The sequence below is a fragment of the Podarcis muralis genome, chromosome 13, assembly GCF_964188315.1.
Source record: "Podarcis muralis chromosome 13, rPodMur119.hap1.1, whole genome shotgun sequence".
Taxonomy (NCBI): Eukaryota; Metazoa; Chordata; class Lepidosauria; order Squamata; family Lacertidae; genus Podarcis; species Podarcis muralis.
Genome location: NC_135667.1, coordinates 12,763,198 through 12,791,019, shown reverse-complemented (window position 1 = coordinate 12,791,019; position 27,822 = coordinate 12,763,198). Strand labels below are relative to the sequence as shown.

At 41.5% G+C, this 27,822-nt stretch overlaps 2 protein-coding genes across 2 annotated transcripts; both read left to right on the top strand.

Annotated features, from left to right (window-relative positions):
• Positions 1-2,445: 2,445 nt before the first annotated feature.
• On the top strand, positions 2,446-13,533 carry LOC114583353 (vomeronasal type-2 receptor 26-like). Its single transcript, XM_077918074.1, has 5 exons — positions 2,446-2,456; positions 7,618-7,909; positions 10,355-10,582; positions 11,912-12,038; positions 12,632-13,533. Exons 1-5 carry the CDS (start codon positions 2,446-2,448, stop codon positions 13,531-13,533), a joined length of 1,560 nt encoding a protein of 519 aa, XP_077774200.1.
• Positions 13,534-21,866: 8,333 nt separating this feature from the next.
• Positions 21,867-22,826, top strand: LOC114583355 (olfactory receptor 4K15-like). Its single transcript, XM_028704680.2, has one exon. The coding sequence runs from the start codon at positions 21,867-21,869 to the stop codon at positions 22,824-22,826; it is 960 nt and encodes a 319-aa protein (XP_028560513.2).
• Positions 22,827-27,822: the final 4,996 nt, after the last annotated feature.

The following is a 27,822-nucleotide window of genomic DNA, read 5'->3' as shown; positions in this document are numbered from 1 at the left end:
AGAAATCAAATGTCTATGTCATTGGCCATAATATCTAGTAAAGCCATTTCTATTTATCCCTGAAAAGTAGTATCCAGAATCCTTTTCAGGCTACCACCCCACGGGATTTAACCCTCCTCTGCTGTCAGCTGGAAAGTGGGAAGGAGGTGGTGTGTCTCCTTTCCCTGACCTCTCCCAACTTTAATTAGAATTTTTAAAACATCAATTAAATATTAGCCCTACGCCCAAATTGCTGTGAGGATTGATGCAAGGCAGGGCAGTTGTTTCCCTCAGCCAGCCCAATTCAGGGCCCGAGATTGCACCCCCAGATCAGGTAGGCTGTGCAGATGTCTATTACCTGAAAATCTCCACTACTTGCACTGTTTCAACGCACTGAGTCCCCCATATCTTTTTCCCCACTTGCTTTCTTCAAAACTGCAAATCTGACAGTCAATCTGAGTAACATTGCTTTGCCATCACACCCGCACCAAGGAAGACTCATGTCACCACTTTAAGTTGGGGAAAAGGTTTATATACATTAAATATAACTCTAGGGGCAACTTGTTATAGTCATTTGCCCTTAGCACCATAGATAGACAATTACCACGACCACATTAAAGAAAGGGAAAGAGCTAAATAAATTACCAACTAATTACCAACTAATTTAAAGGGAGGAAAATATGCCAAGCACCCAAAATATAGCACTAAGAAGGAGCACTGGGCTGCATCCTTGGTGGCAATGTACAAGAAGAGCAGCCCCTCCTAATGATCCCGTGGGGCTCCCCAGAAGTGGTTCATACTGAGATTTAAGGAGTAGGAATGAATTAGAATATTAGAATTAAAATGCATGCATGGAAGTATTGCATTGCATTGATTAGAAAATAGGGGCTGAAACCTTATTTCCTCTGTAATAAAAGTTAGCTTTTGAAATTGTCTGTGTTGTAAATTTCTGGGTTTAGAACTGTTTAGGCACATTTTCAGGGCAGCATGTGTCTTAACTCCCAAAACAGATTCACTTCTCATATGCGCATGTTTTTAGAGGTTCAGGGGTAGATTATGTGTACATGCATCTCCCAACACTTCCTGCACATATGGAAAATAGAATGGCCAGAAATCTCCTCCCCCCACTTCCATATTATTATTAGAAGAAGAAGAGTTTGGATTTGATATCCCGCCTTTCACTCCCTTTAAGGAATCTCAAAGCAGCTAACATTCTCCTTTCCCTTCCTCCCCCACAACAAACACTCTGTGAGGTGAGTGGGGCTGAGAGACTTCAAAGAAGTGTGTGGACAAGAGATTTAGGACATAATATAATGTTTGAGGACTGGGAAAGATTGTGGAAGAAAGGGGTGAAGTTCACCGCATGTACTTTGTTAAAGGAAAATATTATGAAGATGATGTATAGATGGTATTTGACTCCTGTAAAATTAGCAAAGATGTATCATAATTGTGATAATACATGTTGGAAATGTAAAGAAAAGGAAGGATCATTCTTTCATATGTGGTGGACCTGCCCCAAGGTGAAAGACTTCTGGGGAAAGATTTATAATGAATTGAAAAAAATGTTGAAATATACATTTATAAAGAAACCAGAGGCCTTTCTTCTTGAAATAACAGGTTCAGAATTGCCCAAGAAAGATGTTGATCTATTTTTGTATGCCACAACTGCGGCTCGTATTTTGTTAGCTAAAAAGTGGAAAACTCAAGAATTACCAACAGTTGAAGAATGGCAGATGAAGATGATGGATTGTATGGAGCTAGCCGACCTAACAAGAAGAGTCCGCGACCAGAAGGAGGAGGAACACCACGAAGAACGGAAGAAATTTAATGATTATTTAGCTAAATTTGTTAAGCTAAAATAACTGGAAATAGCGTCCAGATACTTAATGGGCTTAGGATTGTATTTATGTTAACTGATAAAATAATATGTCTAATACAAGAAGGAGAAGATTTAAAGATGTTAATGTTTAATTTAAAGGGTATTAAAATTGGGATTTGGAAAACCTTTATAAGGATATGCAATGAAATTCAACTAAGGGGAAATGAGGAAGTCATTTTGCAAAGTAAATAACTGTTATTTTCAATAAGGTTATGATTTATGTTTGTTATGTTTTGTTTGTTTTATGTTTTTGTTTGTCGCTGATATTGTAAAAACTAATACAATTTTTGCAAAAAAAAAAAAAAAAACACAAAGAAGTGTGACTAGCCCAAGGTCACCCAGCAGCTGCATGTGGAGGAGCGGAGACGCGAAACCGGTTCCCCAGATTACGAGACTACCGCCCTTAACCACTACACCACACTGGCACACTAGTACATTTGTACTACATTATTTTATTGAGACCAGAACTGAATGATAGGGATCTATTAATTAGAAGGAGGTCTTGAAAAAAAGCACAAGAGTATTTCTTTTCTTCAGTGTACAGGCTGGGAATTTGTGTCCATCCATCACATTGTCACATTGTCGAGATGAGGAAAGGGTGGGTTCATTGTATAAGACCAAACTCGCTGATCAAATCTGCTGATCAAGCTGGAACAGCATGACAAGGAATTGAGCACAAAGTTATCAATGAGAAACAGAGAAAGATCCGGGGAACCAATTAGGAAGAGACACCTCAAGTAAGTTAGAGATAGGGAAAGAGAAGTCCAGTGCATCTATTTGATGAAGAAGGTCAGGAGACTCCAATGAACTCCAAATTTACACCTTCATGCATGGTAGCAGAATCTTTTGGAAAGCTTTGGAGTCACATTATGAAACATCTAATGAAACAAAATTCTTATACAGGGATCTCCTACCTTCAAATATTATCTTTCTAAAGGCATAAAATCATTCATCGTACAGGAATAACCTATATTCTGCTACTTCTTCTTCTTGCTGACTTGCAATTTAGCTTTTAACATTATATCATTTTATATACTCTTATGAATTTGGGCTTGGATAGGGGGAAGTTGGCTGCATGTCAGAACCTTCTAACCCCAGGATTGAGCAAGTGTTAAAATATAAGCCAGGCTACCTTCCTGTGTTGAGGTGATTGCCTGGGTGATGGGCCATTAGGAGAACAAAGGAAAGGGGGCTCTATGTGAGACAGGAAATGGTTGGGGGCCCCTCCCTCAACTGGTTCAAAAGACAAAGCCCGGGTTTAGAGTTGGGAGTTTGCAGTGATGCAACCTAGAAATAAATCAGAAAGAGTCATAGAGCAATGTTTGATGTCTTTTTTAATCCAAGGGTACAGCTAAGAGAGCAATGTTTGATGTCTTTTTTAATCCAAGGGTACAGCTAAGAGAAAAATGAGACCCTTTAGGGGTGTTAATGCTGTGAACCCCTCCATCATAGGCTTAGATCTCATTCCTATATATATATATATATATATATGCTTTCGTAGATTTTCACGGGTACAGGAATGCAGGTTTTGGTGTCCTCGGGTGTCTTCCCGTGTAAAAGTTGGGGTGTCTAGGCGACGTTTCGACGAGGTCTCACTCGTCATCTTCAGGCTGGTGCTTTCGGCTTCTTGTTACTGGAACAGAGCAGGACCTCAGTGTTTGAGTTCCTATAAATACTGTTGAGGTGTGGTGTATAGCCTCCAATGTTCTGGGCAGAGAGGAAGTTCCCAGGCTAGTGTGCCTCTTCTTCTTTTGTTCCTTAATTACTAAATTTCTCGCCAAGCAACTTCAGCCCTATGCAGAATCCATCTCTTCACACGTTCCAAACTCCTTCCAGTTCATAGAAACAATAAAGAAGCAAAACCTACATCCCAATGACCTACTTGTGAGCTTCGATGTTGTATCTCTCTTCACACAAGTGCCCATTAATGAAGCCTTGACAGCCATTCAAAACAAATACAATCCCCCCGAATACATCTTGGACCTGACCAACCACTGCCTAACCAACACGTACTTCATCCACAATGGACAAAGATACAAACAGATAGAAGGAGCACCTATGGGATCACCCCTCTCACCGGTCATCGCAAACCTGTACATGGAACACTTTGAAACCAATGCTCTAGACAAGTCAGAACACAAACCCAAACTTTGGCTCAGATATGTTGACGACACCTTTGTAATTTGGCCACACGGGAAGGAAAAACTGGATAGCTTCCTCACACATCTCAACAGCCTACACCCCAAAATACAATTCACTATGGAAATAGAAGCCAACAACCAACTTCCCTTCCTTGACGTCCTAATCTACAAAAAACCTGATGGCTCCCTAGGACACACTATCTACCGGAAAAAAACACACACCAACCGCTACTTACATGCACAATCACACCACCACCCTGCACAAATAAACTCCGTAGCCAAGACTCTCATCTCCAGAACCAAACGCCTGGCTGACAAAGACCACTTGACAACTGAGTTACAGAATCTCTCAAATGTGTTAATTGCCAATGGATACCAGAAAAACAGGGTTACGAAGCTAATCCAAAAAGAAACACCCCCCAAAAACCAAGACACAGAAGAAAACAATGGCATGGCCCTCCTTCCTTATATCAAGGGCACTACAGATAAAATTAGCAAAATCCTCCATAAACACAATATCAAAACAGCCTTTTGCACCAACCAAAAAATAGCCAATATCCTCAGAAACCCCAAGGATAAAATCCAGTTGGAAAACCAAGGGGTCTATGAAATACCCTGCAAAGTCTGCCCAGCCACGTACATTGGACAAACAAACAGACGAATAAATGCACGTATTGCAGAACACAAGAATGCCGTCAAAAAAGAAGAAAAAACTTCCTCTCTTTTCCAACACATGAAAGAAACAGGACACGAAATTAATTTTGCAGATTCCAAATTGCTCTTTAACATGGAACATCACCACAAGAGAATAATCATGGAAGCCATCGAGATAGAGAAACACCCTCACAACATGAACAAGCGTGACGACACATCCCGCTTGCCAGACATCTGGAAATTAGCCCTCCCCACAAAAACTGACACCAGATCCAGAGGCACACAGAACGCCATCACCAATCAACCACACCAGACCCAAACCCAGACCCTCTCCACAGATAAATTACAGACACCATCCAGTAGCCAAACCATGGTGGCACCTCCGGATGCTGCACCCCCCTGCAATCCCTACACAGATCTGGCTGGCACAGGCCACAAAACCACAGCTCGCCCCTATACACGAAGCCAAGCCAGAGCACAAGTAAATGCAGTACAGCCATCTTCTCAGAAAAACTCTTCACAAAGTTCAAGAGGTCAAGACACAAAGGCTTTAGCAACTAATCCACACCTAATGACCCACCTAAGTGGTACTCAGGATATCACTCAAGAAATCACTCAAGATATCCCTCAAGTAATTAAGGAACAAAAGAAGAAGAGGCACACTAGCCTGGGAACTTCCTCTCTGCCCAGAACATTGGAGGCTATACACCACACCTCAACAGTATTTATAGGAACTCAAACACTGAGATCCTGCTCTGTTCCAGTAACAAGAAGCCGAAAGCACCAGCCTGAAGATGACGAGTGAGACCTCGTCGAAACGTCGCCTAGACACCCCAACTTTTACACGGGAAGACACCCGAGGACACCAAAACCTGCATATATATATATATATATATATATATATATGCGTAAATAAACCATATATTCTAAAAACGCCACAATCTCTGCTGTGCCGCATTCCAAAAGGATACAAAAAGTGTGGGTGAGCACCTGAAGCACCAGGAATCACAAACCACTTAAGAGATTGGGGTGGAGTGCAAGAATAAGTATGTCTGCCCTTAAATTATATTCCTATTTGTAAAGCACAAAGAAAGGGAAGGGGAAATATAATAACCTATTTCTGGCACAACTTTTTACATTTTGGTGAAGAAAGTAGTGACAAAATGAGACAAGGAAAGGGAGATGCAAGAACAGCAATAGGTAATATTGAGCCCTGCCAACAAATTAGAAATGTGTTTCCGTGTTGGCAGAGACATTACCCATGTCTCATTTTAGTTTCTCCAGCAAAAAAGCTGGTGCTTTCCCCCCATCCATTAGCAAGACAAGGACACCAACTAATGCTATTGTACTTTCATGTGAACTTTGAATGCAATGTAAGTAGTGGAAGACTCCAAATCTCCGTACTTTTCTTCTTTCCAGGTCAGAATTTCAAGAGGCTAGTGCTATGATCAAGCATGTTCATTTCATCCCTAAGAGACCAAAGGGTTGTATTTCCAGTGGGGGTTTTTTTCTGATTGTATATCATTGTAAATCAAAATCTCATGAAGTGTTGTTGTTTTTTAAAAAAGAAACACAAGTGACTATCTTCCCATTAATTATCAAAAGAACTATAATTAATGTTCCTACTTGTCAAATCATTTCCTGGAATTGCACAGTACACTATCACAACAAATGAAAAAGTCTGTGAAAGGTACTATAATTTAGCCTTTAAAAGACTGATGCCCTTGGACTATTCTGGATCACAACCCCATCACCTGTTTTAAATGCTGTGAATTGTAGCCCAAAACATCTGAGGGATACTAGGTTGGAGAAGGCAGAGAGAGAGAGAGAGAGAGAGAGAGAGAGAGAGAGAGAGAGAGAGAGAGATTACCTCCAGTAATCACAGCTAGATGTGGGAACCAGAAACCAGCAAGGATCCATCAGCACCATCTCTATTCCCCCCCCAGTTTTCATAGTCAGGATTTCATACCTATCAGCAGACTAAAAGGCCAACAAGTTAGACTACTTCAGTTTCAAAAGCTGTAATAGTGTTAGAGGAACCTTAGTATGTATGGAAAAATTATACAAAAGATGGTGGCATTGTTCTTCTTGCTGCTGACTCTACTTCCTCATGCAATAAGCAAATCTCCCATTGTTAAATGTCATGTCCATGATCCATACACTCCACTTCATCAATATCATCAGGAAGGAGACCTCATCATTGGTGGCATAGCCTCTCATAGCATCATCATCTCCGTTTCAATAGCCTTCACCGAAAAACCCCTACCAACATTGCTTGAAGAGCTAAAGTAAGACCTGGATAATTTCATTTCTGCACTTTGATTCCTTCTTTGGACACTGGAGTGATCAGATTTAGAGGAAGGGTGGCAAAGCTGTGGCCCTGCAGTGGTTGTTGGAGTCCATCAGTTGCATCAATAATAATGGAAATTGTTGGACAACAGCATCTGGAGGGCCACAGTTCTCCAAATTGTCCTAGAGGCAGAACTACTGTTTGGGTCGAAGGAGATGTGAGGTAGAAGAAATGTGGTCAGGAGGATCTCCTCTAGTTTGAAGGAAATGTTGCCACTTTCCCAATTGAATTAAATATTCAGGTATCATATGAAGACATGTAACATTGTTGTGGAAATATCTGCATCAGTATTTCCTAAGGGCCCCAGGAGAGTGAAATAAGTACAGGATTTCTACACAGATTATGAAGCCAGCATTAAAAATGTACATCACGGATATTTTAAAGTCTGCACTCCCCTCCCATAGAATTTTCCCCTTCTTCACTTTCAACCTTGTAGGCAAGGAGGAGGTTCATGTGTAGTGATCACTGTTCAAGAGTTTCCTCCCCTGAAAAAAAGAAGTAATAATTAAATGAACACAGTAATAAACAATACTAATGAGGATGATGAAGAACTGAGTTATGATAAATTTAGAAAGTGTTACATGCCCTTCTGATGGAAAATGAAACTCTTTTAGTGTGGTACCAAAGAATTACCAGCACATCCTGGCTTTGGAATTTGCAGTGAAGGAGATCAACGAAAACCCTCAGCTCTTACCCAATGTCACTTTAGGCTTCCGCATCTATGACAGCTATTTCAATGCCAAATGGACCTCTCATGCCACAATGTTACTCATATCCACACTGGAAACATTTGTCCCCAACTACATCTGTGATTTCAAGAAAAACTTGATAGCCATTATTGGGGGACTGGACTCCCAAACTTCTCTTCATGTGGCAACGAACTTGGATATCTATAAGGTTCCACAGGTGAGATATATATCACTATGATGTGTCATGGAAACTAGGCACATCCAGATAGATTTGGATAATAAAATGTGCACATTTCAAATAATCTGCTAATGGCAGATCAAAGCTAAGAAATAAAGTATGGTTAGCACATAAGTTATTGCTTCAGGTGTCCCTTTTGGCCTAGCTAGTTCCTGATACAGTGGGACCTCGGGTTACAGACGCTTCAGGTTACAGATGCTTCAGGTTACAGACTCTGCTAAACCAGAAATAGTAGCTTGGGTAAATAACTTTCTTCAGGATGAGTACAGAAATTGTGCGGCGGTGGAACGGTGGCAGCGGGTGGCCGCATTAGCTAAAGTGGTACCTAAGGTTAAGAACAGTTTCAGGTTAAGAACGGACCTCAAGAACGAATTAAGTTCTTAACCCTGAGGTACCACTGTATATGATAACAGCTGATTGGCAGGTGAGAATCACTTGGCTTAGCAAAAATAGCATGCACAGGCCAAGTGGCAAGGATTGAAAGGTCCAAATGGAAATTGCCCCAGTGATGCTTGTAATACACAAATCTAATAATTAAAAGTCATTGTTGCTTCTGTCTCTTTCTCCTCCTACCACAACTACGTTTAGCTGATATATGGCCCTGCTCCAGTTATGAATGATAAAACCCCAGGCCTTTTCTTCTACCAGATGATGCCCAAGGAAACCCGGCAGTACAAGGGGATCCTCTCTTTGCTTCTGCATTTCCAGTGGATATGGATTGGGATCCTGACTTTCTATGACGAGAATGCAGAAAGATTTGTGCAAACTGTGGTTCCCCTATTTTCCCAGAGTGGCATCTGTTTCGCCTTCATAGAAAGAAGTCACAAATTTACTTATGTCACTGAAATTAATGATATGTTTAAACTGGGGGCAAAAATACATGACAGAATAAATGATAGCAAAGCCAATGTAGTCTTGTTTTATGGAATATCATATGCTCTGGCATTTTTTCGATGGTTGCCTTACCTATCAGAACTGGAACAAAGTTCAAATACATCAAAAGGTAAAGTGTGGATTATGACAGCCCAGTTGGAGCTCACTTCTTTTGTTTATCAACAGACTTGGGATACAGAAATACTCCATGGGGTTCTCTCATTCACAACTCACTCAAATGACCCACCAGGATTTCATCAATTTGTCCAGAGCAAAAACCCTTCCAGCCCAAATGGTGATGGCTTCATTTTGGACTTCTGGCAACAGGCATTTGGCTGTGTATTTCCGAATCGAGTGGTTGGCAGTGTGAAGGGTCATATTTGCACTGGGCAAGAGAAGCTGGAGAATCTTCCTGGTCCTTTCTTTGAAATGAGCATGACCAGCCACAGCTACAACATCTACAATGCTGTCTATGCTGTGGCCCATGCATTACATGCCATGTCTACATCCCGAGGCAAACACAGACCAGTAATGATCAGGGGAGGAGTGAAGTATCAGAATCAACCACTGTGGCAGGTACTGGGATGAACATCCTTCCTGAAAGAGGTTCAAAAGCCTTTGGTTTTATACCTTTGCTAATTGTCATTTTTCCTAAGCAACCACAGCAGGGGTCACCCATGTCGGTGCAACAATGCTCTTGAAATCTTCCCCAGGTGCCGCCAAACCACTTCTTCCATTCACTGCCCTTTGGCCATGAGATAGTTGCTTTATGTCTCTTGAAATGCAAATAGAGCCAAATGGGTACTTCTCCACTTGCTTTTCTAGCTTCTGTTTCAACCTTCTAGACTTCCCTACCTGTTGACATCAGACAGACACCTTCACTGTATTCATTTAGGCACCTGCTTAAAATATTTTTGTTTACCCAAGGCACGTGAGTGTTCTCGTATTTTAATCTCCTTGCATTTTACTTCTAATTTTAAACCTTTTAAATGTCTTCTTTTAAACTGTTGGAACTTAAAGTAGAAATACTGAAAGAGAACAAAAGAAAATGAATTCCATCCAAACATGATTTAGCCAACTTCTAGACTTTGCCTTTATCACCATTCCTTCAACTATTCATACCAACCCATTTACCTCTGAAGTTGGCATATAAAGGGAATAATATATCACATACCAAAGCATATAGAGTCTATAGAGAGCAAAGTGATATAACCTGGAGAGGTACCTATTTATCTACTTGCACTTTGATGTGCTTTCAAACTGCTAGGTTGGCAGGAGCAGGGACTGAGCAACAGGAGCTCACCCCGTCGGGGGATTTGAACCACCGAACTTCTGATAGGCAAGCCCTAGGCTCTGTGGTTTAACCCACAGTGCCACCCACGTCCCTAAATCATACACACACACACACACACACACACATTAAAAAAATGTGAAAAGAAAACTGCTTTCCTTCAAGGTTTATATTTGGAATCCTGACACGAAAGTGAACATCGTTATCATCTTTTGTTGAATTGAAGCCTTTTCTATACTTTCTCTTTCTTTTTAATCTAGCTCCACCATTTTCTCAGGGGTATCTCATTTAACAACAGCGCTGGGGATAAGATTTCCTTGGACCAGAATGGGGAGATATTGGCTGGATTTGATATTACCAATTGGATCATTTCCTCCAACCAATCCTTTCAGAGAGTGAAGGTAGGAGGGGTGGATTCCCTGGCTCCTCCACAGCAAGCGCTGACCATCAATGAGGGAGCCATAAAATGGCACCATTGGTTTAACCAGGTAGGATGTGAACATCAGCCATTTGTGAACATAACATACAAACATATTTTCATTGTGCGGTGTTCAGCCTTTTAAAAAATGGATTAAAGGTAACATAAGCTATGAATTAATGTTAGAAGCTGAATGCACAGCCTGTATAGTGGTTCTTGTTTCACTGAAAGTGACTATATAAATTGACAACTTGAAGAAGTGAATTCTAAATAGATTTTAATGGTATTGAATATACTGTTATGAGTTTGGAATATCAGTCTGGATGAAACCCTGGTTCCCCTTCCAGTCATAGGATTCTGCATCAGTGAGGGGAGAACACAGAAAGGGAAGCTTGCAGAACTATTTTAAATATAGCCATATGTTTAAATGTTTAAATAAAGTCATATATACTCAAGACTGTGGTCTCCGGCAATCATTAAAAGAAAATCACTACTTGGAGACTGGTGTTGGCATATAACAATGTAAATTGAAATTACACCCAATGGGTTCTCTATTGTGGCTCTGCAAAAAGGCCCAAGGCGAGGATGTAGGATGCTATAAAACAGATTTCACAAAAAAACACATTGGATCAAACCGCACGGGCTGAACTTTAAACAAAATATTTTTTTACAATAGATTTGAATTAAGATAAACAATAACATGTTTCTTCTAGTTCCCATATGCTTTAATGGGCAAGGAAAACATTAACCATGCTGTTCAATTTTTCATTTTTCAAAATTCATAAATAAAAATTATTTTAAAAGTGAAATATTAATCATGTTTTAACCACTTTGACGCTTGTCAGCCATTGAAAGTGTGTCATTGTTGACAAGCCTGATTAAAGTACATCAGTGCTTTTCACCAAAATTAGAAAGAAACCTATCTATGGCTGGCATGTATTTCAGTTTTAAAAAAGGATCCATATGTCAATGTTCAGCACTTTCTAAACTGTAGCTCCTTTTATAAATGACCTCACAAGGTAGATGAAACATGGCGTGCTTCAAGGTTTTAAAATAGCAGGTGTATAACTTAGAGGCTTAATTTGCATTAAGGAACACCACCACAACCCCTTAATGTCACTCTGACAGAAAGAAGTGTGCATACCTAGTCCGAGCCCTGACTATACAGGATATTAAAAATCTTACTATCCACAACAGTAACGGCAAAAATAACAATTTATTAGAGTTTCCACATTGAGTCAATGCGAAATGTCAGAAAATGAGTCATAATGGAATGGAAACAACTTATTAGGTGAATCGCTGTTGTTCTTTTGCAAGTTCCTTTTAATGGAGAGCTCAAATTTGAGTGGACTTTGAGTCCACTTTTTTAATACATCTCTTTCTTTCATTTGTGTATTAGACAATGCCTGACTCTGTATGCACTGAGAGCTGCCGCCCTGGTTTTTACAGGAAAGTAAAGGAGGGGGAAGCATTTTGCTGCTACGATTGCATCCCATGTCCAGAAGGGAAGATTTCAGATCAGGAGGGTAAGAAATTGAATGTATATATTTAAAGCCTGTTGCCTCTAATCGAGAACATGCATATAAAGTCATGCATTCACCAAGATTCCTTTGACAGTTCAGGAAATATTGAGAAACTTTGCTGAAGAGGGACATAATGAAAGTGTGTGTGTGTGTGTGTGTGTGTGTGAGAGAGAGAGAGAGAGAGAGAGAGAGAGAGAGAGAGAGAGAATTTGTGATTGTGGATGTTGAATGTTGTTATTAAGGAAGAATCCTATAGCAAGATCCACCACATTGAACAGGATTAGGATAAAGTGGATTTTCAGATGAGCCAGGAGGTTTCTATAAGAGCTGGAAATATGCCATCATATCTGCTTGATATGATATAATAAACAAAGATTAAGCAGGCGGAGGTGAATGTGATGCTTCTTAAACTGGTGTAAGCCTTGGACCCTTTTTAAATCCCTTTTTAAATCATTTTAATAATGGATTCAAAAGATTATACTTTAATTGTTTAAAAAAAATGGTCCAAATGTTGAAATGAAAAAAAAGAAGAAGAAGAAGAAGAAGCACATGTTGGTCATATTTTTGAGATTAAGAACTATGTTTTTCTTTCTCAGACATGAATGACTGCTATGAATGTGAAGACGAAAAGTATCCAAACAAAGATAAGAATATATGTATTCCTAAGAGTACAACCTTCTTGTCCTTTGAAGAACCTCTGGGCCTCAGCTTAGCCTGTTCTGCTCTTTCCTTTGCTTTCATTACAGCACTGGTACTGGAAATATTTGTGAAGCACAGGGACACTCCTGTTGTGAAAGCCAACAACCGGGACCTCACCTACGCTCTGCTCATCTCCCTCTTGCTTTCCTTCCTTTCCTCATTACTGTTCATCGGATATCCTGACAAGGTGACGTGTCACCTCCGACAAACTGCTTTTGGCATCATCTTCTCAGTGGCTGTTTCTTGTGTGCTGGCCAAAACCATCACTGTGGTTCTGGCTTTCATGGCCACAAAACCAGGATCCCAGATGAGGAAGTGGGTGGGGAAAGGACTGGCAAACTCTATTGTCCTCTCCTGCTCCCTTATGCAAGCACTCATCTGCACTGTATGGCTGGTGATCTCTCCTCCATTCCCTAATGCTGACATGAAGTCAGTGACTGAAGAAATTGTACTGGAGTGCAATGAGGGGACTGTGACCTTCTTTTACTGTGTCTTGGGCTACATGGGCTTCCTAGCTCTGGTCAGTTTCACTGTGGCTTTCCTTGCCCGGAAATTACCTGACAGTTTCAACGAAGCCAAGTTCATCACTTTCAGCATGTTGGTCTTTTGCAGTGTTTGGTTATCCTTTGTTCCTTCCTACATGAGCACAAAGGGGAAATACATGGTGGCTGTGGAGATCTTCTCTATCTTAGCCTCCAGTGGTGGGTTGTTGGGTTGCATCTTTTCTCCAAAATGTTACATTATTTTGCTGAGACCTGAGCTGAACAATAGGGATCACCTAATAAGAAGAAAATGCTAAAGAAATCAAATTCTGTGTCACTGGTTACAATATCTAGAAGAGCAATTTGTATGTATACCTGAAAAGAAGCACCCAGAATCCTCTGTAGGCTACCAACCATCTGGATTTAACCATCCTCTGCTGTCAGTCGGAATGTGGGAAGGAGATGGTGTATCTCCTTCCCTTGCCTGCCTCCAACCTTTATCAGCATTTTTAAAACAACATTTAAATATTAGTCCTGCCCCCAATTTGCTCTGAGGATGCATATAGGGCATGCCTGTTTTTCCCTCAGCTGGCCCAATCCAGGGTCCAAAATTGCACCCCAGATCACATAGGCTGTGCAGATGTCCATTTCTCATTACTATTGCCTGAAAATCTCCACTGTTGTTGTTTAGTCGTTCAGTCGTGTCCAACTCTTCGTGACCCCATGGACCAGAGCACGCCAGGCACTCCTGTCTTCAAAAATCTCCACTACTTGCCCTGTTTCAACACACTGAGTCCCCCATATTCAGCAATCCCAGATCTACTGCATCTTTTCCTCTGCTCAGTTTCAACTCTGTATCTCTTATTCTTAGGCCTCGGCACTGTACTATTCTGTTCTGATGCTGTTTCTCACAACTTTTTCACACTACAGATAAACAATTTCACCCTTTCTAATCCCATCTTATTTTTCTGCATTTGGCTATGTTAATGTACGTCCTGCTCCACTCTAGTGGAAATTTCATAGGATAGGTCTGTAGAAATCCTTTAAAAACTGGACATAAAAACAGTCACAAAATATAAGCACTGAGGACTAAAAGGTTTATGAAGGACCTGCCCTATCTTTTTTCTTTCCCCTTGCTTTCTTCCAAACTGTAAATCTGACAATTAATCTGAGTAAAAATGTTTTGCCATCACAGCCACACCAAGGAGGACTCAAGACGTCACTTTAAATTGAGAGAAAGGTTGCATTCATTAAATATAACATTAAGAAAAACTTAATGAGGAAGGGAGGGGAGAAAAAAGGGAAAGAGCCAAATAAATTACGAGCTAATTTAAAGGGAAAGAAATATGCCAAACACTCAAAATGTAGTTATTTCAGATCCCAATCCTTTTGGGTTTGGCTGGATTTCACTGGTTTTTAGTCCAATAATGATATCTGCTTTTTGGCAATATGCTCCAAATGCAAATAAACATCAAAAGAGAAGAAACAAAAATTAAACCTGAAGAATTTCACGAGGAAGGAGAGGAGATTGGGATATTTTGGGGTAAATATTTTTTTCCAGTGCCAAGTGGCTTCAAAACATTCTTGCCGTTGGTTGTTTGAATCTTCGGATTGCTTGCCTCTCTGTAGTCAGAGCCCAGATAAATGATTCTGTGTTATTGGGATTCTCAAACTTTTGTGTTTGATAGAAGCACCCAGCAAGATTAAACCCTCCATCTCTCAGTTGTTGGTGGTGGAGGAAAAAGTTGTAGCATCTCCTTTTTTCAGCTGTGAAATAAAAAATGTGTACAGGCCAGATGGAGTGCCAGCAACTCTCCGTTTGTGTGGAGTTTGTGTTGCGAGTCATTACACAAATAAGTGGTCTCACATAAGCCTGTTCCGCCTCTGTTCCACCCCCTTCCTGGGCCACAAATTGATGCGTTCATCATCAGTCATGGGTCCATCAGGAGCACATAAAATGCTCCCCGCCTACACATATAATTGCAACCAGCAATGACTTAGGATGGCAGGCACTCATAATGGCCTCATGTCTTGGTTGCTAATGTGGTTGGTTTGGTTGTAAGTTGGCAGGATACCAATGTAAGTGACAGAAGAGGCTTGGTGTTTTTTCACTAGAACTCACCAGAACTCAGTTCAGGAAGCTTTCGTGTGGGCGCCATTGCCATTATAAGAGAACAAGGGAGGCGTTCATGCTGAGTTCCGGCATCTCTTTTTCTAGAAAAATAGCACTGAGAAGGGGCATTGGGCTGGACCCTTGGTGGCAATGGGCAGGAAGAGGGGCCCCCTCTAGTGATCCTGTAGAGTTTCGCAGGAGTGGTTCACACCATAGGGGCTTCCGTAACTAAGGGTTATGTTAAGGTTACCAGATTTTTTTCAATGAATCCGGGGACACTTTTCAACTTCAATGGATTTTGTATGGGGGCTGATTTGCAAATCCAGGGACTGTCCCCGGGAAATGGGGACGTCTGGTAACCTTAGGTTATGTTTCACCACTTTCTTTTCCACTTTGAAGAAACTCTTATCTCTTCAGATTAAGGAGTATAAATGAATGCTGCTAACAATCCAGGAGATGAAACCCCCCCTCCCACAGCTAGACAATTAAAGAGGCAAAGTGAACAAAGAAGTGGAAAGCATTTATTTCTTCCCTCACCGGTGAAAAAAAGAGAGGGACGGGTTTGTATTTTTATTTTCTGGTGGTGTTTATGTTGTTGGTGCCCCCTAAATAGCTTTCCTCCATAGTAAAAAGGAAGGGGATTGATTGATTGATTGATTGGAAACTATCTTTTTGCTTGCTTGCCCTCCCTCCCTTTGATAAAAAAGGAAAGATTGGTGGGATGTGGGTTGGGGGGGACTTCTGGGGGTGGGGATGGATGGAAGGAGATTTAGCTGGTGGCCTTATGCTGAATTGGGAGGTTGTGTATTCTGTGAGAATGATGGGGAGGGTGTTTTTCAGTAAGCAGTGAAAGCAAAAGTATGTCTACTCCCAAGCAAGCCCTACTTAATTCAGGAAAGTAAGTTTAGTTGAACTCAGTGGTGCTTTTGCATGCACAGATTCTACTTAGACCTCTGAGTGGGGAAACAGATGCAGCTTGACTAGTAAATCACTTAAACTACTCTTAAATTAGTTGAAAATATATTAAATATAATATATGGAAATTTATTTAATATTTTTATTAAATTTTCATTACATTTTAAGACCTTCCACCACTGCAGGGAGCCTCGTCAAGGCTCTTGGCTGCTGCAGGGAAGCACAGCGCACCTCTGCTGCCATGGGGAGGTACAGTGGGGCCCCCTGCTGCCATGGGGAGGTGAGGCAAGGCCCTCTGCTGCTGCACCAAAGCATGGCACACCCTCTATCACCACAGATATGTATTGTGGTATATCAAGATATCATGACATTTAGCTGGTGATATATTGTGATGTTGAAAATCAGATATAGCCAAGCCCTAATCTGGATAATATTCCATTGATTGAAGTAGTAAAACCACACTCCAGTTTTCCCCATCTTTCTTGATCCTGTGTCATTTACCCAGGAAACCAAATTAGAAGTCAAACTAACACAGAATGTACCCTTGAGGACAGCTCTGTAACACTTGCTTCACAAAGTTTTACTTTTTAAACTAGCTCCCCGGGACCAGATAAGGCACCAGCAAATGCAATCCCCATTGGAGAGGAAATGAGCAATTAATTACTTCCACACTCTCTCTATCTATTTACTCTTGATTTACTGATCATCCTGCTTTTTAGGTAGATCTCATCCTCGCAACACACACAGCCAGCAGATGGAACTCAACCAAACAGCTCCAAACTGATGCTGAGCTGAACAGAAGTTGCTGCAGAAAACCTTAAGAAATATCTGCTGGGGTTTGCAGGTGAGTGAAAAAATAGTTGAGGGTGTATTAGATTTTTCCAAAGGGCAGGTGAAGGCTCTGGGATGAATGAAATTTTGCAGACTCCTCCAAGGAGCTGTCCAGCAGTTTCTATCTGCTGATCTGTGTCCAGTTCTGGGCACCACAGTTCAAGAAGGACACTGACAAACTGGAATGTGTCCAGAGGAGGGCAACCAAAATGGTCAAAGGCCTGGAAACGATGCCTCATGAGGAACGGCTAAGGGAGCTGGGCATGTTTAGCCTGGAGAAGAGGAGGTTAAGGGGTGATATGATAGCCATGTTCAAATATATAAAAGGATGTCACATAGAGGAGGGAGAAAGGTTGTTTTCTGCTGCTCCAGAGAAGCGGATACGGAGCAATGGATCCAAACTACAAGAAAGAAGATTCCGCCTAAACATTAGGAAGAACTTCCTGACAGTAAGAGCTGTTCGACAGTGGAATTTGCTGCCAAGGAGTGTGGTGGAGTCTCCTTCTTTGGAGGTCTTTAAGCAGAGGCTTGACAACCATATGTCAGGAGTGCTCTGATGGTGTTTCCTGCTTGGCAGGGGGTTGGACTCGATGGCCCTTGTGGTCTCTTCCAACTCTATGATTCTATGATTCTATGATTCTATGATTCTATGATCTGCTCTCTCCCCTTCTCTATCTCCAGCGCTCCACATGCCTTCTGGTGGCTAGATTGCTTCTGGACATAGGGGTAGCATAGAGACTGGTCATCATTGTAATTATCCATCCAAAGCAACTGGAGACTATGTATAGTACCTCCAGGATCAGAGCTGGCATGCCTCTCTATGCTGGAGAACAAAAGTGGAAAATGGCTCCTCTCAAATTCTTTTTGTGTGTTTCTCATGGGCATCCGTCAGAAGACAGAACACTCAGCTAGATTACCGCAGCCTGATTTGGAATGAATCCATCCCAGCATGTTGTTAGAATACGGAGGTTAGGGAAGTGGTGTTCCTTTCTAAGGGAGGATATAAGAAGTTGAGCAATCAGAACTACCCCTCCAGATCAGACTGTGGCTCATATACACATTACAGTTCATTCCATTTTCCCACTATTTCCTGACCATCCATTTTCAAATTACATTGGCTCTTTTAAGAACTAAGGAGGAAAAGAGTGTAAGTTTAGCCCCATTTCCATAATATTTGCAAATGATTTTTCTGGCAGCAAATAACATGGAAATTAGCACTAAAGCTACGTTATATTCCACTCTAGTTCTGGAAGTTGTTGTGTGAAAGATCAAATATAGTGTGGAAATTAACAGTTACATAAACAATGTGTGGATGCAGCCTAGGCCATCTAGCTGAGCACTCTGTCTTCAGACAGTGCCAGATGTTCTTTGGAAGGGAATCTCAAAATAGGGCATGATAGTGTCATCTGACTGTTTATAATTCTGTCAGTTATTTCCTCTGCTTCTGAACACACTATCATGCACAGGAGGCATTGAGATATCTTTGTGTGTTCACACATTTATTTCTCAAAACAAAAAAAAAATTCCTTCCAGTAGCACCTTAAAGACCAACTAAGTTAGTTCTTGGTATGAGCTTTCGTGTGCATGCACACTTCATGCATGCACACGAAAGCTCATACCAAGAACTAACTTAGTTGGTCTTTAAGGTGCTACTGGAAGGAATTTTTTTTGTTTTGACTATGGCAGACCAACACGGCTACCTATCTGTAACATTTATTTCTGTAATTTATTCTTACTGAGTATCACAATGTGCTGGGGCATCAAATTTCACAGGCTACTCATGAGATGTCCAGCTGGTTCCTTTCACTTTGCACAATAGAAAATCATGGGTGTTACATCTAAAGTGCCATCTACAGTAATACTGATATTGGCACCAAATGGGCTGCAACCAAAACAGGGCTGAGAAACAAGAGGGAAGAGCCAGCATCCTCAGTAGAACCTCGATAAGTCCCCCCAAAATGTTTGTTTCTAGAAAGTGGCTTTGGTGGGTGTTATAATGGATTGGACAAAGTGAATATTGTTTTTATATAGCAGACAGATTAATCAGAAATTAGTTATTTTCTAAATCTTATTTTTCTGTCTTTCTCTTTTAACCTCTTTTCCACTCTTACTCACTCTTTCTTTCTTTCTTTCTTTCTTTCTTTCTTTCTTTCTTTCTTTCTTTCTTATTTCTCTTTCTCTATTTCCTTCTACACCCCCACCCTTTTTGTGTTTTTATCTAGCTACAGTGGTACCTCTGGTTACATACACTTCAGGTTACATACACTTCAGGTTACAGACTCTGCTAACCCAGAAATAGTACCTCAGGTTCAGAAGTTTGCTTCAGGATGAGAACAGAAATCGTGCTCCGGCAGCGTGGCAGCAGCAGGAGGCCCCATTAGCTAAAGTGGTTTTCAGGTTAAGAACAGTTTCAGGTTAAGAACGGACCTCCGGAACGAATTAAGTACTTAACCCGAGGTACCACTGTAAAAGTATTGGTTTGGTGTTTTATTAAAGGGGGAGAATATTAAGTTTTGAATTTTTCTCTATTAACCTTAATAAAAACTTTTTTAAATAAAGTAAGAAAGTAATTTATTTTTAATTTAGAAAACAGCAAGGAAGCTGGATGTTGGAAGATTCAGGGCAGATGAAATCATAACTTTAAAAGAGGTTTAGACATATTAATGGAAGACAAGGTCACCAATCACTACCAGCAGCAATGGCTATGTTCTGCCTCCACAGTCGCAGGCAGTGATGCTTCTGAACACCCGTTGCTGAAAACCTTAGGAAGTGAAATTGCTCTTGTGCTCAGGTCCTGCATTCCATGTTTGCCACAGGCATCTGGTTGGCTACTGCGAGAACAGGATGCTGGACTAGCTGGGCTATTGGCCTGATGCAGCAAGATTTTATTACATTCTTACAGAGGGAGAATCCTACCTCAAAAGAGCCCAGTGAGAACTGAACCTGCTCAGAGTGCCAGCAGCCTGTTAATGCTTCTTCAGGGTGGCAGTGGAGAGATGGGGAGCTAGGAGATGGGGAACAGAGAGGGAGTATCCAGGAAGAGGAGATGGCTAGCTGGGACACTCCACAGAGCACCACTCTATGATTAGACCTAACTGAGTGCTACTAAGAAAGCAACTCTACTTTCACTACCAGCAACCCATTATATGCAGGGAACAATGGGAACTGGATGCAAACAATTTTGAGGAGAAAAATCAGGGCTCCTGCCCACATCACATTTCTTGAAAGAGGTGGGTGGACAATGTATTGGAAGGGGATAATGGAACCAAGGCCTGGGATGTATTTAAGAGAGATGTGAAAAGGAAGACCATTTTAGGGTGTTGATAAGGTGGGGAAGGGTCATAGCTCATTGGCAGAGCAACTGCTCTTCATGCAGAAGGTTCCAGGTTTAATCCTCAGCATCTCAAAGTAAGGTTGTGAATTCTCTCCTGGTTGTAAACTCTGGAAAACCACTGCCAGTAGGTGTAAACAATGTTGAAGTAAATAGACTAACGGACTGCCTCAATAAAAAGCAAATTCCTATCTTAGGAAAGGACACCCAAAAAAATTAATTTCTGAAGAAAAATAAGATCAGCTTTTTCTTTCTCAACTATCTTTCTTACCTACACCTTTTATTAGGCGAATTAAACCCTTTTGTATTCCCCCATCCCAGTAATTTCATTATTAACTTAGATAATGTATAGTTTCTACACCTCAAAATAAAGGAAAGACCTGAAAACTTTTTTTAAAAAGGGGGAGAGAGGATGGATAAAGAAAAAGAAAAGAAAGTAAAAAAATAAACCATCTGTTGGGAAATTACTTCACTCCAAAAACTCCAAAACTTGTCATTTTTATCTCTGTATCTCAGTTAGGTTTTTTGAGGTGGTGTTTTCCAAAGTTCTGATAAACACTTTTGTATTGTCATGTAGTCCAGACATCTTAGCACCATATCATCCTTGGGGTTTTTTAACATTGCGGGGCGAGGCTGGCAATAAAATGTTGAAAGTGAATGGGAAGAAAAGCAACACATATCATCATCAGCTATGACCACACACTCAGCCACCCTGTCCCATCCATTAGAAACTACGCTAGCATAATTAAATACAAAAGACACACAAACAAAAGGAAAATCAGTAGAGAGAGGTTCACTGAAACAAAAGCAATAGTAATAACGATAATTTATCTCTGCTTTTATTATGATTATTGTCTCTATGCCTCAGTTTTTTGTGTTTAACTTTTGTATTTCAACTCCTTTTTGAACCTGCACTAGTTTCATTTGTTCATTTACTTTCTGCAACATAATTTTTCTACTTCTCAAATATTGATTTTTTTCCTTTTTTGCTCCATTGGTGTAACAAGACCTGGTCCAGAGTGCCTTCTCATCCCCCTTTGTATGCTAATAGCTCTGAATCTAAATCAGAACAAGAGAGGGAATGGCACAAGCCTCAACAGAGAGGCCTGGAGGGCTGAATTTGGTCCCTGAACCTGATATTCCTCATCCATGCTTGACTCCCATCATCCTGAGCCAGCATGCTCAGGGATGACAGGAGATGGAGTCCGACAGCATCTGAATGGCCACAGATGATAGTGATTTGGATGCAGCAATAGTGCAATGCAGCATATCTCACCCTATGATGTTTTTGTGGACATTGTACTAATCACTAGGACAGTAGCCTCAGGACCCAGCCAAGAATAATAGCAGCTGACAAACAGATACATCATTTGCTGATTTTACCTAAAGCTTTGATGGAATCATCTCATTACCCTTGCCTTTCTCCCTTTCCTATTTTTACAGAGATATGCACGAAGGGAATGATGTCGGCAAACCAGACAGTGGTGACCGAGTTTGCCCTGCTGGGCCTCTCTGAAACATGGGAAGTCCAGCTCATCTTATTTGTCGTCTTCCTCCTTCTCTACATTGGTACGCTCTTCAGCAACATCCTCATATTCTCAGCAATTTTCAGGGACCAGCGCCTTTCAGATTCACCCATGTTCTTTCTGCTAGGTCAGCTGGCTTTCCAGGACCTCTGCCTGTCCTCCTTTGCCATCCCAAGATCCCTCTTTGATTATGTTGCCAAATGCCATGTCATCTCCTTTGATGGCTGCATGGCACAAATCTTCTTTGTCCATGTCTTTACAGGCAGCGAGATGCTCCTATTGGTGGCCATGGCCTATGACCGCTACATAGCCATCTGTCATCCTCTCCATTATATTTCACTCATGAGCCGGCATCATTGCATTGGGCTTGTGCTTGCCTCCTGGGCTGGTGGGCTCCTCCATGGCACTGTGCAACTGTGTTTCATCATTAATGTGCCTTTCTGTGGGCCCAATCAGGTGGACAGTTTCTTCTGTGACCTCCCCTTGGTCATCAAGTTGGCTTGCATTGACACCTACCCCCTGGAGGTCATGATGGTCACCAACAGTGGCATTTTGTCACTGGTGTCTTTTGTTGGCCTGCTCATCTCGTACGGATTCATCCTCTACACAATCCGCTCCCGGGGTCCCTCTGAAGGGACCACCAAGGCTGCCTCCACATGCACCTCTCACCTCATTGTGGTCACCATGTACTTTGGGCCCTGTTTGTTCATTTACCTGCGTCCATCTGCCCGGTTCATGATTGATAAAGTTCTCTGCGTCTTCTACACCTGTGTCACCCCCTTGCTGAACCCAGCTATCTATGCTTTGAAGAACAAGGAGATGAAAGCAGCCATTGGAAGCCTGTTGGCCAGGCTTTCTGGGCAGGTTTCCGCTCAGGGCCGTCCCCACCATTAGGCAGCCTGAGTCAGCCACATCCAGCAGCAGGTCACAAAAGGCAACAAATCATTGGTTGTTTTATTTATTGTTCCTCTTACGTTTATACAAGGTGCAGAGAAAGTGGATAGGGAGATTTTCTCCTTTCCGAATCCTAAAACCCGGGCTCATCCAGTGGAGCTGAGAAGGAACTATTTATTCAGAGATGGACACAGTTGAACAATGAAATTTCCTACCACAAGGGATGGCACCATCTTCAACATCTTTAGCAGATTAGACAAATTCATGGAGAACAAAGCTTACGATGGCTAGTATCAGAAGCAGTAAACCCGCAGTGGCTTGGGGAACAAGAGTGCTGCTGAGCTCATCCGGCATGGCTGTTCTCATGACTGCTAGGGAAGGGAAACTGAGAGCTATCGAGGTCTCTTCCAACTGTACAATTCTGACTGTATTTGTCCTGGATTTAGCTGAAGGCTCAATGAAACTGGGCCAAAATGGCATTGGGCCAAGTTGGATTCAGACAGCACTGGGTGGGCCCATGCTGGGCTGGGCCCCCAAGAGTCATCTAGAGTTGTGGGGTGGAGGGTGGGAATATTTCAAAGGACTGTTTCACCCTCCTACTCTCAGTTGGGGGTTGGAAAAGGCAAAGCAGCATCTCCTCCTTTTTAAAAAAAATGAAATAAAAAATATTTTTAATAAATAAAACACAGATTGCTCTGCTGCAGATTGTTTTGTTTTTTTAATAGAGTATGTGTGTGTTATGCTATAATAACATTTTCCCTTTATTCAAAAACAGTAGTGGAATTTTCTATCATAAGGGGCACAGTTTCCCATACTTGTAATGACCAGTTGGGTAAAGAAGGGATGAGACAATCTTTCGGGCATCCATGTCCCAGGCTGTACAGAGCTTTGGGCACCAACAGCAGGTCAAACCATTTTGGTAGCTGAAGCGGAAAATTGCACAAATTCAAGGGCTTGCACTTTCATTACCCCAACCTGTGTCAACCCAGGGAAAACACATCAAGGATCCAGACTCTGGTCAAATTGGGGGGGGGAGGTGTGTACTAATACTGAATTAGTTCTCTCTCTCTCTCTCTCTCTCTCTCTCTCTCTCACACACACACACACACACACACACACACACACTATATGGTCAGCTATAGTAACAAACCAAGATATATTTGTGTTTTCTTCTCATGGCAGTTAGAATGTTAATTAATAGTCCAACCTTGAAAAGACTCAAAATGGCTTACTCTGGAACACCGGGACAAGAAAGTATGGGATGTAGCCTTGGTGAAAAAGCTAACTCAGCCACTACACCTGGCAACGAGCAGAAGAAAACAGACTCTTTTGCTGAAAATTAGTGGAGCTTTATAACCTTCCTTAATAAAGAAAAAGCAGGCCAAGAAAGTTTAATAATACTTTTTATGGATCCACATGGTTTTTCTTTATTTTCAAAGCACTGGCTGTTAATGAAGCAACTTTCACCCCCCTCTTCCACAGTGTACCTCTCTCATCTTGTCATAATATTCTCCACCCATTACTCAGGAGGAAAGATTTGCTCACCTTCAGACAACAAGAGCAGGGCACTGTGGCCCTCTAAATGTTGCTGGACCACAGCTCCCATCATGCCTGACCATTGGTCAAGCCAACTAAGGCTGATAGGAATTGAAGTACAAAAACATATGGAACTGAAATCTGGAAGACATCGAAGCGACATATCCACATGACCTCAGTATATTCCCATGACGCTGTTCAGAAAGCATCAATGCCAGCCTACCTGCCGGGTGACCTTGGGCTAGTCACACTTCTTTGAAGTCTCTCAGCCCCACTCTCCTCATAGAGTGTTTGTTATGGGGGAGGAAGAGAAAGGAGAATGTTAGCCACTTTGAGACTCCTTCGGGTAGTGATAAAGCGGGATATCAAATCCAAACTCCTCCTCCTCCTCCTCCTCCTCCTCCTCCTCCTCTTCCCCCTCCTCCTCCTCCTCCTCCTCCTCCTCCTCCTCTTCCCCCTCCTCCTCCTCCTCCTCCTCTTCCCCCTCCTCCTCCTCCTCCTCCTCCTCCTCCTCCTAGTGGCCATTCAGTTCCATTTATTTCAGTAAGTAAATTTACTAAAATTTGTTCCTCCACATATTGCTCATGTACATTATGTCTGTTGTCTTTGCAACACCTTTGTCAAAGAATCAGCAGTATTATACTGATTTGGGGTTCGCAGATAATCTTATGTTCCTAAATGGACACCTGGTAAATGGAATAACCCAAAATGTTCTTCCTAATCTTATTATCCACTTCATATCTTGCACACCCTTCCTTCCTTCTGATTGGTATAGTTGGATATCATTTAATTGATGGAGGTGGTGAGCTCACACATTCGGAAAAAGGAGAGAAAATCTTCCCACAGTTTCTCCCCATTTTTTTGATCCCTTGCAATGTACCCAGGAAACCAAATTAGAACTCAAAATAACACAGAACGTACCCTTGAGATCAGCTGTGTAACACTTACCTGAAAAGTATTACTTTTCTAATTAGCTGCAGAGAAGCAGATAAGGCAGCAGCAAATGCAGCCCCCATCAGAAGAAAATGAGCAATTAATTACAATTACCAACACACACACACACAAACACACACACACACACACACACACACACACACACTATTTACACCTGATTTGCTTGTTCATCCTGCCTTTTAAGCAAAGATCTCATCCACACAGGGATCTCATCCCCATACCACTCACAGGCAGCAGAAGGAACTGGTTCAAGCAGCTCCATGCTGATACTGAACTGAACAGAAGTTGCTGCAGAAAACCTCAGTGGATATCTGCTGGGATTGGCAGGTGGGTGAAGAAACAGTTGAAAGTGTATTAGATTTTTCAAAAATGCTTATTTAGTATTTCAGTATTTAAAACGGGACTTGTTTATTCTAATAGGAGTTCTGATTTTTCAATGTGGTTTTGCAACTAAATAAGATGGATAACAATGTGTAATAGAAAAAGAAGCATGAAATTAGGTTAAAGGTGTGTGAAAGAAAGAAATAGAAGTGGAAAGAAATTGCAATTGAGTAGATTGGAAGTCTAACACAAAGGTGGGGTGAGGGGTGGTGGATGGGGATGGGAAAAGGAATTATCTGTGGGACTGAATGTAGGTATGTCTGAATATTTTTAAGGATTGTATGAAATGTATGTTTGTATGCTTGTATATTCGCAATATGTGTGTATTAATGCTGAATTATTTTAACAATAAAAACCTTTTTTAAAAAAGATTTTTCAAAAATGCAAGTGTGAAACTCTGGGAAGAATGGCATACTACAGCTCCTCCAAGAGATCCTCAGCAGTTTCCATCTGCTGGTGTTCTCTTTTTCTCTCTCTTACTCCAGCGAGTTACATGCCTTTTGGTGGCTGGATTACAGATGGATACAGGGGTAGCATGGGGAATGGTCAGCATTATTAGGATGTAATTGTCCATTCAAAACCGCCAGTACCATAGGTGGAATACCTCTGAATACCAGGGCAAAGCAGCGGGAGAGGACTACTGTATCCATGCTCTGTGAGTTTCTTGTAGGCATATGATTGACCACTGCCAGAAGACAGAATACTCTGCTAGATGGTCAAAGCCTGCTCTAGAATGGTTCAGCCCCAGCATGCTGTTGGGATACTGAGGTTAGGGAAGTGGAGTCCTTTGCTAAGGCAGATTGTAAGAAACTGGGAAATCAGGTATCATTCAAGATCAGGCTGTGACTTGTATACACGTATCAATTTATTCTATTTTCCTTGTGTTTTCCTTATTATTAAATTTCACATTACATTGGAGCTTTCACATGAAGGAAAATACACTTTTCAAATGACAAATATAGTGTGGGTTCAGTCCTCAATTCCATAGTTTGCAACTGATTTTTTTTCTGGCAGCAAATAACATGGAAATTAGCACTAAAATTGTTCTATTGGCGATGGAATAAGCTGCCATGAGAGTACATCCTCTGGCCATTTATCTGAGCAATCTGTCTTCTGACAGTGCCCCAAAAGGTGCTTCTTTGGATAGGGTCACAAAACAGGACATGATAATGTATCTGGCCTGTTAATAATTCTGTTGAATTTTTTCTTCTGCCTCTGAACATGTTATCATGGGTAGAAGTTACTGAGAGATCTGTGTGTCTTTGCGTGTGTCTATAATTTATTCTTACTGGTTTTCATAATACAAAGAAGCAATCAATCTCACAGGCAACCCCAGAGCTGTCTAGCTAGTTCTTTTCACTTTGCACAACACACCGTCATAGTTGTAAGTTCTACAGTGCTGTCTAATAGTGATCTTAGCACCAACAGAACTGCAGCCAAAACAGGAACCCTGAGAAATACCAAAATAATAATAATAATAATAATAATCTTTCAGAAAACACCAATGAAGTTCATTCAGGGCAGATGAAAGTACTTCAGGAGTCAGTGATTGCCGCTAAGTTGGATGGTTTTTAAAGGTAAACCTTTGAACAACACAATAAGAGCAGATGCAGTTCAATTATGAAGATGACCAAAGGGGTACATTCAAAGCATCTCAGGTCTGAAACCAGAATCCTGGCATGCGGTCTCTGTCACACCCACCCTAGTGGTGGAGCGGCCACTAAGTCAAGAGCTGTGTGAGAGCACTAGGCAGCTCAGGCTTTCTTCTCCGCAGTCATCTGTGGATGGTAACGCCCCTGAGAATCTCCCCCAATCTCTTCTATAGCTCTGAAGAGTCCCAAAAACTTATACTCCAGACATTACCCAGGGTTACGTTGCATTTTGGAAAGTGGTCTACTTCTTATGAAGGTGGGTCGTTGCTGAGTTGGAGGTGCGTGAATGTACAAAACATTGGGCAAAAGGTCAGTATATTTTAGGGGAACTGAAAAGATGGAGAAGGGTAATAAATCATTGGTAGAGCATAGCTTTACATTGAAAAGATCCCAGATAGGTTTGTGAATGTTCATGTGCCTAAAGATCTGAACAGCCCCTGCCAGACAGTGTAGACTAGACTGAGCTAAATGGA

Excerpts from the sequence above, each read along its gene's own strand:
- LOC114583353 (XM_077918074.1), top strand. Across the intron at positions 7,910-10,354 it reads ATATCTATAAGGTTCCACAG|CTCCACCATTTTCTCAGGGG; the intron begins GTGAGATATATA and ends TTTTTAATCTAG. Across the intron at positions 12,039-12,631 it reads GAAGATTTCAGATCAGGAGG|ACATGAATGACTGCTATGAA; the intron begins GTAAGAAATTGA and ends TTTCTTTCTCAG.
- LOC114583355 (XM_028704680.2), top strand. The coding sequence starts at position 21,867 with ATGATGTCGGCAAACCAGACAGTGGTGACCGAGTTTGCCCTGCTGGGC.